General features: G+C 42.3%; 1 protein-coding gene across 1 annotated transcript in view; it reads right to left on the minus strand.

Annotated features, from left to right (window-relative positions):
- SPPL2A (signal peptide peptidase like 2A) overlaps positions 1-7,568 on the minus strand; it is a 79,229-nt gene extending 71,661 nt beyond the window's left edge. Inside the window, exon 1 of the mRNA XM_008566922.1 lies at positions 7,365-7,568. Coding sequence (XP_008565144.1) covers positions 7,365-7,568 — 204 coding nt within the window. The remainder of the gene's footprint in view (positions 1-7,364) is intronic.
- Between the last annotated feature and the right edge of the window lie 269 nt (positions 7,569-7,837).

Raw genomic sequence — 7,837 nt, forward strand, 5'->3', positions numbered from 1 at the left:
GGGGCAAGGACAGCCTCTTCAATAAATGGTGCTGGTGAAACTGGATAACACATGCAGATGATGGAAACTAGGCCCCAGTCTCTCACCATACACAAAAATCAACTCAAAATGAATTAAAAACCTAAGTTTAAGACCTGAGACCTGAGACTATGAAACTACTAGAAGAAAATGCAGGGGAAATGCTACACAAATGGGAGTGGGAGGTACTTTTTTTTTTTTTCCCCCTTTTTGTCTTTTTTACTGACTGGTAATGGGATCGCAACCCTCAGTGTCGCGTCTGCACTGGGGACTGGCAACGGGATCGCAACCCTCGGTGTCACGCCCGCACCACGCTCAGCCAGCGAGCGGGAACCAGTCTCCACATGGGATTCGAACCTTCGGTGGGAGCGCCGCCACGCTCCCAAGCGGCGCACTCTCCAGTGCGCCACCAGGCCGGCCCCGGGAGGTACTTTTTTGAACAAGATCACAAAGCCTCTGGCAACTGAAGCAAAAATTCACAAGTGGGACTACATCAAACTAAAAAGCTTCTGCACAGCAACAGACACTATCAACAAAGTGAAGAGACAACCTACAGAATGGGAGAAAGTGTTTGCAAACTACACCTCAAACAAGGGGGTAATATCCAGAATATATAAGGAACTCAAACAACTCAACAGCAAAAAACCAAATAACCAAATTAAAAAATGGGCAATGGACCTGAACAGACTTTTCTCAAAAGAAGACATACAAATGGTCAACAGGCACATGAAAAAAAGCTCAAAATCACTCATCATCAGGGAAATGAAAATTAAAACCACAATCAGATATTATCTCATCCCATTTAGGATGGCTATTATCAACAAGACAGAAAATAACAAATGCTGGTGAAGATGCAGAGAAGAGGGAACTCTCCTACATTGTCGATGAGAATGTAAATTGATACATCCATTGTGGGAAACAATATGGAGGTTCCTCAGACAACTAAAAACAGATCTACCTTATGATCCAACTATCTCACTACTGGGTATATACACCCAAAGGAAATGAAATCATATCAAAAAGATACCTTCTCTCCCATGTTCATTGCAACACTTTTCACAATAGCCAAGAGATGGAGTCAACCTAAATGCCCATCAACAGATGAACAGATAAAAGCCAACTATCTCACTACTGGGTATATACACCCAAAGGAAATGAAATCATATCAAAAAGATACCCTCTCTCCCATGTTCATTGCAACACTTTTCACAATAGCCAAGAGATGGAGTCAACCTAAATGCCCATCAACAGATGAACAGATAAAAGTCTGTGGTATATATACGTAATGGAATACTATTCAGCTATAAAAAGGAGTGATAGCCTATCATTTGCAGCAAGATGGATGGAACTGCAAACCATCATGTTACATGAAGTAAGTCAGGCACAGAAAGATAAGTACCACATGATCTCACTCATATGTGGAATATTAAGGGAAAGAAAAGTGGTTTTCATAAAAGTAGAGAGTAAAATAATGGTTACCAGAGGCCGGGAGGGGTGGGGGAGGTGAGAAGTGGTAGACTAATGGGTACAAAACTATGCTATCTACTTTAAGTGTAGTATCTGCATATATTGAAATGACACACTGTACCCCACAAATATGTACAAGTAAATGATGAAAATACAAATGATTTTTTATTTTCATATATTTATAAATCTCCCAGTAGGCTATCTGTTTAATGGTAAACAACTGGGAAAAAATGCAAGCAATAACTGTTCCTTCATAATATGGTAAAGTAGTATATTTTGATAAAATATTTCATATTCCAAAACTGTGTGTAAAACTTTCAGTATTAGAAGGGTGAAGAAGCTAAGAAGACGTTGGGGGAATTAATAAATGGATTATTTGCCAGCAAAATTTCCTGTTGCTAGTCTTGTGATTAATTCCTCAGGAGTTTTCAGATTGGTCTGCATTCTTTATTCCAAACTTGTATGAAAGTGGGGTTTTTAATCTTATTTTATAGCAATAAACAGTTCGTCGGGACTCACCATTCATCAGTCACTGTGCTAAACTTTATGATCTCATTTAATCCTTATAAAAAATTCCTTGGGAGCTATTATATTCCTGTTTTACAGATAAGGAAAGTGAATCTCTGAAAGTTGAATAATCTGACCAAGACATCAAGTTGGGATGTGGTTTACTTGTTCAGTAAACAAGGTGAAAGCAAGTAGCAAGATAATTGATAAGAGGATCAATGAAAATTTTTTATCCTATGGCATATATTTAAATCTGGGCCATCAGGCATACTTTTCAAAGAAACTCTATTTCTCCTCTCATGCAAGGAATGTTCTTGCAGCATACCCTTGGGGATTCACTTTTTAAGTCCTGTGAATTAATGCAAGGGTAGCTGGGTTGGGTCTAAGTTGTAACATGAAATCAGCCGTGAAGGCCTTTCTGTCTCCTGTCATCAACTTTCTAAGAGTCAGAGAGGTGGCTCAACCGTACTTCAGTTTATATTGCCACTAACTAGAGAAAAAAAATTTACTGGGGATACACTGTGCCAATCCCTTAAAGACAAAACAGTCCTAATTTATTTTTAATAACATAATTATGTCATTAGGCCATATAGTTGTGTAATTCCAAATGACCTAACCACAAAACCGATGAATTCACCATGAATATTTAGACTAAGCATTATCATATGTAATCTTTAGTTAGAAATACATATTTCCATTATGATAGAGAGTTTCAGAAGATTTTAATTTTTTTTTTTTTTGCAATGGAAGTTGATTTATAGTTTTTGTGTTTTTTCCCTGGTTAGTTCTCATTAAAAGTTAAAAATACACAGGGGTAGGAAAGAATAGATTGGCTGGGCACCCAGAAAACAAGGTCTGTGTGCAGACTGACTCTAATTAGAAGCATTAACAACTCAGTGTGGAGAAGGTTCAACTGCCAGATCTTGGTGCCCAACACTGGTTCTGGTAGCAGCAGGAAGACAAAGCACATGCTGCCCAGTGGCTTCTGGAGGTTTCTGGTTCACAACATCAAGGAGCCGTAAGTGTGGCTGATATGCAATAAATCTTACTGTGTAAGATAAATCTTACAATGCTTTCTCCAAGAATTCAAAGCCATGGAGAAAAGAGCAGCCCAGCTGGCCATAAGTCACCAATCCCAATGCCAGGCTGCACAGCAAAGAAAATGGATAGACAACAGTTAAAGAAAAGACGGCAGGCCCAAAATGCAGTCACTCATGCTAAAGTTCTGCATCACTAAACTGAAACCTAAGTTGTTTACTTGTAAAATCTGACCTTCTGAGAAGTCAAGAGAGAGAGGTGATAGCTAATTCCCACCAAGCCGACAAGATTTTGCTTGGGTCCCTGTAAGGAAAGTAATCTTGAAAGGACCAATTCACTATTTGTTTCTTGTTCCTGCTTTCCTACACTTTTTTTTTTCTTTCTTTTTTTTTTTTTTTGCTTATGAAACTCACCCTCTCTATTTAGCTTATTGGAGCTCCTTTCTATTTTGTAAACTGGATGCTGCCTGGTTAGAAAGTCACTTCCTTATGTCAGTAAGGAAGTGAGGGAACTTGGCAGGCAAGGTACTTAGTAGTCTGGGCTTAGCAGACAGTCTACAGTTGCTAAAACAATTTAGTAAGTAAACAGGGTATTTTAGACTCGTCTGGCAAATTAGATATAAATAGGTATTATAGGTTTGGCAAAAATAAGTACCTGACACTGACATAATATATAATAGCATAAAAATAGGTGCTTTACACATGTGGCAGACACGAATTTGGTCTTTGGCTCTGGGAGCTAGAACAAAAGTGTATTGGCACTGTTCTAGGTGCTAGGGGTAAAGCAGTGAACAAGAAAGACCAACGTCCCTGCCCTATTTTGTTTTAAACGAAGTTAAGTCTGGCTCTGTACCACATTGGTCATTGGTCAAGAGAGACGAGAAATCTGGGACTCGTCATGTTTACTCTTAAGGGAGGGGGATATATCAGTGGTGTCTGCACCTTGCCAGGGGGCTACACATTCCAGAATATTCTGAGATGGGTCCTCTGGTCTTTAGACCACACTGGCCACCACTCTGGATGTTCCATGGTCAAAGTCCTATGGTCTCTTGCCTGGGTCACCCCTAATATTTATAGGGCACAGGACAAGAGTATAAATGGAGGTTCATATGCCATATGTTAAACATTTGAAAGTCATAAATCAGGCTGACAAACTGTTAAATAGGTTTTATCATTCTATCTTGACAAATATAACTTCATAATAAGCTGGAAGGCCTGGTTCAAATTTAGAATTTGGGGACTTCTTAGAATTCTGCATCTGAATGTTGAGGTGTAAGAAAAGCTGGCCTCTGGCCCCAGCTGTGGCCTGCTGTGATACTGTGATTTAAAGTAAGAGATACATATTTAATCTTCTTCCTGTTCCTGCACAGAACTCCTAACCCCCTTGGAATTTCCTGGGTGATAGAAATGTCTTTCATTCTAATGCTGCTACTCTTGGTGGGCTCCTGGATAACTTCAGGATGAGGGCTGGTTGTCAGAGGAACAACCCATGTGATTAGAGGGTTGGAACGTTCAGCCCTACCTCCTGGCCTCTGGCCAAGGAGAGGGCTGAAAGTTGCGTTGACTGCCAATAGTGAATGATTTAATAAATCATGCCTAAGTAATGAAGCCTCTGTAAAAACCCGGAAGGACAGGACTCAGAGAGCTTCCAGGTTGATGAACACGTGGAGGTGCTGGGAGGGTGGTGCACCTAGAGAGGGCATGGAAGCTTGCACCTAGAGAGGGCATGGAAGCTTGCACCTAGAGAGGGCATGGAAGCTTGCACCTAGAGAGGGCATGGAAGCTTGCACCTAGAGAGGGCATGGAAGCTTGCACCTAGAGAGGGCATGGAAGCTTGCACCTAGAGAGGGCATGGAAGCTTGCACCTAGAGAGGGCATGGAAGCTTGCACCTAGAGAGGGCATGGAAGCTTGCACCTAGAGAGGGCATGGAAGCTCTGCACCCCTTCACACACATCTTGTCTGTACATCTTTTTTATTTGACTGTTCCTGGGTTCTGTATCATTTACAAGTGAATAAATGTAAGTAAAGTGCTTGCCTGAGTTCTGTGAGCAATTCTAGCAAATGATTGAACCTTGAGGAGTGTATTAGTCTGTTTTCTGTTGCTTATAACAGAATACTGAAACTGGGTAATTTATACAGAAATGAAATTCATTTCTTAGCATTTTGGAGGCTGGGAAGTTCAAGGTCCAAGGAACACATCTTGTGAGGTCCTTCTTGGTGGTAGGAACTCTCTACTCTACAGAGTCCTGTGGCAACCAGGATATCACATGGCAAGCATGGCATAAACGGGAGAGTTAATATGCTCACTTGCTCTCCTTAAAAGGCCATCAGAACCACTCCTTGATAACCTATTACATTATTAACCCATTACTCCATGAATGGATTAATCCATTCACAAGGGCACAGTCAATTACCTCGTAAAGTCCCCATGTTTCAGCTGGATTTCCCAGTCTCTTAACACTGTTACCATGGGGATCAAGCTTTGATGAGTTTTGGGGGGACATTCAATCCACAGCAAGGAGGTTGTGGAAACCAATCCAGTCTTTCAGATGCACAGGTGACATCCTGGACTTATGATTGGCATTTAATTTGATGTGGGAGGCAGTCTTGTGGGACTGAGCCCTAAACCTGTGGGGTCTACACTAACTCCTGGTAGATAGTGTAATAATTGAGTTAAATTGTAGGAAACTCTATTGGTGTCCACAGAGAACTGGAGACTTACTTGGTGTGGGAAAAATCCCACATATCTCACATCAGATGTGTGGTATTGAGAATGGCATGAATATAGAGAACAGCAGTTTGTTTTTCCTATACTTCTGGAGTTTTTTTCCTTCTTACACCTCCCCTCTTTCTCTTCCCACATAGCTCTGTCCTACACAATAAGGGAACTTGCATGCATGTGTGTGTGTAGTCTGGCTTGCACAACCACGCTCAGCCCACCAACCCCCCTCCCTGCCAAAAATCCACCTTTTATCTGTCCTTCAGATGAACATGAGTACACAGGGACATGGATGACTTCAGGAAGATGAATCCTGAAAAGAGGCTAGCTCAGGACCTGGTAGCAGTTTGGGGCCATTTGGGCTGTGAATTCTGAGGTCCAGTTAAGTGGAGCATGGTCTAGAACAGCGAGGTGAGGGCTCTAGCAGACATGTCCCTTGCAGAACTTTTGCCCCATAAAAAGGGGCACAGCCAATGCAAGGCCAGAGCAGAGCCCTCTAAAGTATGGAACCTAGGGTTGGAGCTCATCTTTCCTAGGTTCACAGGTGGTACTGTCTTTGCTGGTGGTTGATTCCAGTACTTCCGAGCAAAGATTTATTCAGGGATCTATACTAAAATTGGGAGCCTTGGGGCTGGTCTGAGGCTCACTTGGGAGAGCGTGGTGCTGATAACGCCAAGGCCATGGGTTCAGATCCCATATAGGGATGGCCGGTTCGCTCACTTCGGAGAGTGTGGTGCTGACAACACCAAGTCAAGGGTTAAGATCCCCTTACCGGTCATCTTTTAAAATAAATAAATAAATAATAAAATAAAATTGGGAGCCTTGAAATCTAGTGGCCAACCCTTCCTGCCCCCTGAGGTGCAGCATGCTGCTAAGTCATCCATCACCATCAGAGACCCTAAACCCTAGTCTCTGATTCTCTTGAAATCCATAAATGCCCTAAATATAGGAAGTTGTTCTCCAAATAGCTTTCCCTGGTGTTGATCTACTTTTTCTCCCAACCTTTGATGTCTCTTGCCACCTGGGACAATCCAGCAACGGAAGGTTGTATTCTGGGTGTCAGGCATTTTTTTTTTTTAATTTATCAAGTGATATTTATTAATATCCCAGGCAACTAGTGTTATATAGAATATCTTCTGGAATGCATTGAGTTTGTGCATCTGAAATCTTAATTAGGATCTATGTTCTAGGCAATGCAGTGAAGTTGGTGAAATGTGCCTTCTGCCTGTGTTAACCTCCAACAGCCCGAAACTTATGGTCTTCACCCTAAATATTGTGATGAAAAGAGTGCTGGTTTTGCCACACACACACAGCCCCAGGTTAACTCCTGAAATGTACCTTCTGTGGCTGCATTTCTCAGAGCCAGGTCTCGGAAGGTCTGCCCCACCCTCTTTTTTCCTAAGCCAGCTAACTTCCACCATCCACCTGTTTAGTCATCCTTTTCTGTAGGAAGCCTTGGCTCTCCTCCACTTCCCACCAACGTAGCCTCCCCCTTCCATCATTACACAAATAAAAGTAAAGTCATATGTCTTTACTGGTGCTGGACACTTAAAGGCACTGGGTAAATAGTTGGCCCTCTGTATCTGTGGGTTCTGCATTGGTGAACTCAATCAACCATGAACACAAGATGGCTGATGTTCTCCAGCATCACATCTCTGTATAGCTTTTCCTGGAATGTGTCCAGCAGGGCCCATTCTTCCTGGGTGAAGTCCAGAGCCACATCCTCAAAGGTCACTGATTCCTGTTTTAAGGAAAACGTCCACATCAAAGCCTCCTCCTCAGCTGTCAGGGCCGAGGACAGGAGCTTTTTTCTCCCCATGGATGCGAAGCCTCCCAGTTGGATCATGAGGGAAAGGAAGCTCTGTGCTCACTGTGGAAGGGCCGCCTTGTCGGTTTCAGGAAACTTTTAACAGACAGGAGGTTGTGTCTGGGTGTCAGACAACTTCTAATTTTGGCTCTGCAACATTAAAGCCATTAACCACTCCCTGAGGCAAATGTGGCTTTCCTTGGATGGATGAGGCAAAAATACCTACAGCAGCGTGACCAAGACACAGATTAACATCTCAGTTGTCCCGCTAGATGTGTATT

The sequence above is a fragment of the Galeopterus variegatus genome, unplaced genomic scaffold, assembly GCF_000696425.1.
Source record: "Galeopterus variegatus unplaced genomic scaffold, G_variegatus-3.0.2 Scaffold276, whole genome shotgun sequence".
NCBI classification, from domain to species: domain Eukaryota; kingdom Metazoa; phylum Chordata; class Mammalia; order Dermoptera; family Cynocephalidae; genus Galeopterus; species Galeopterus variegatus.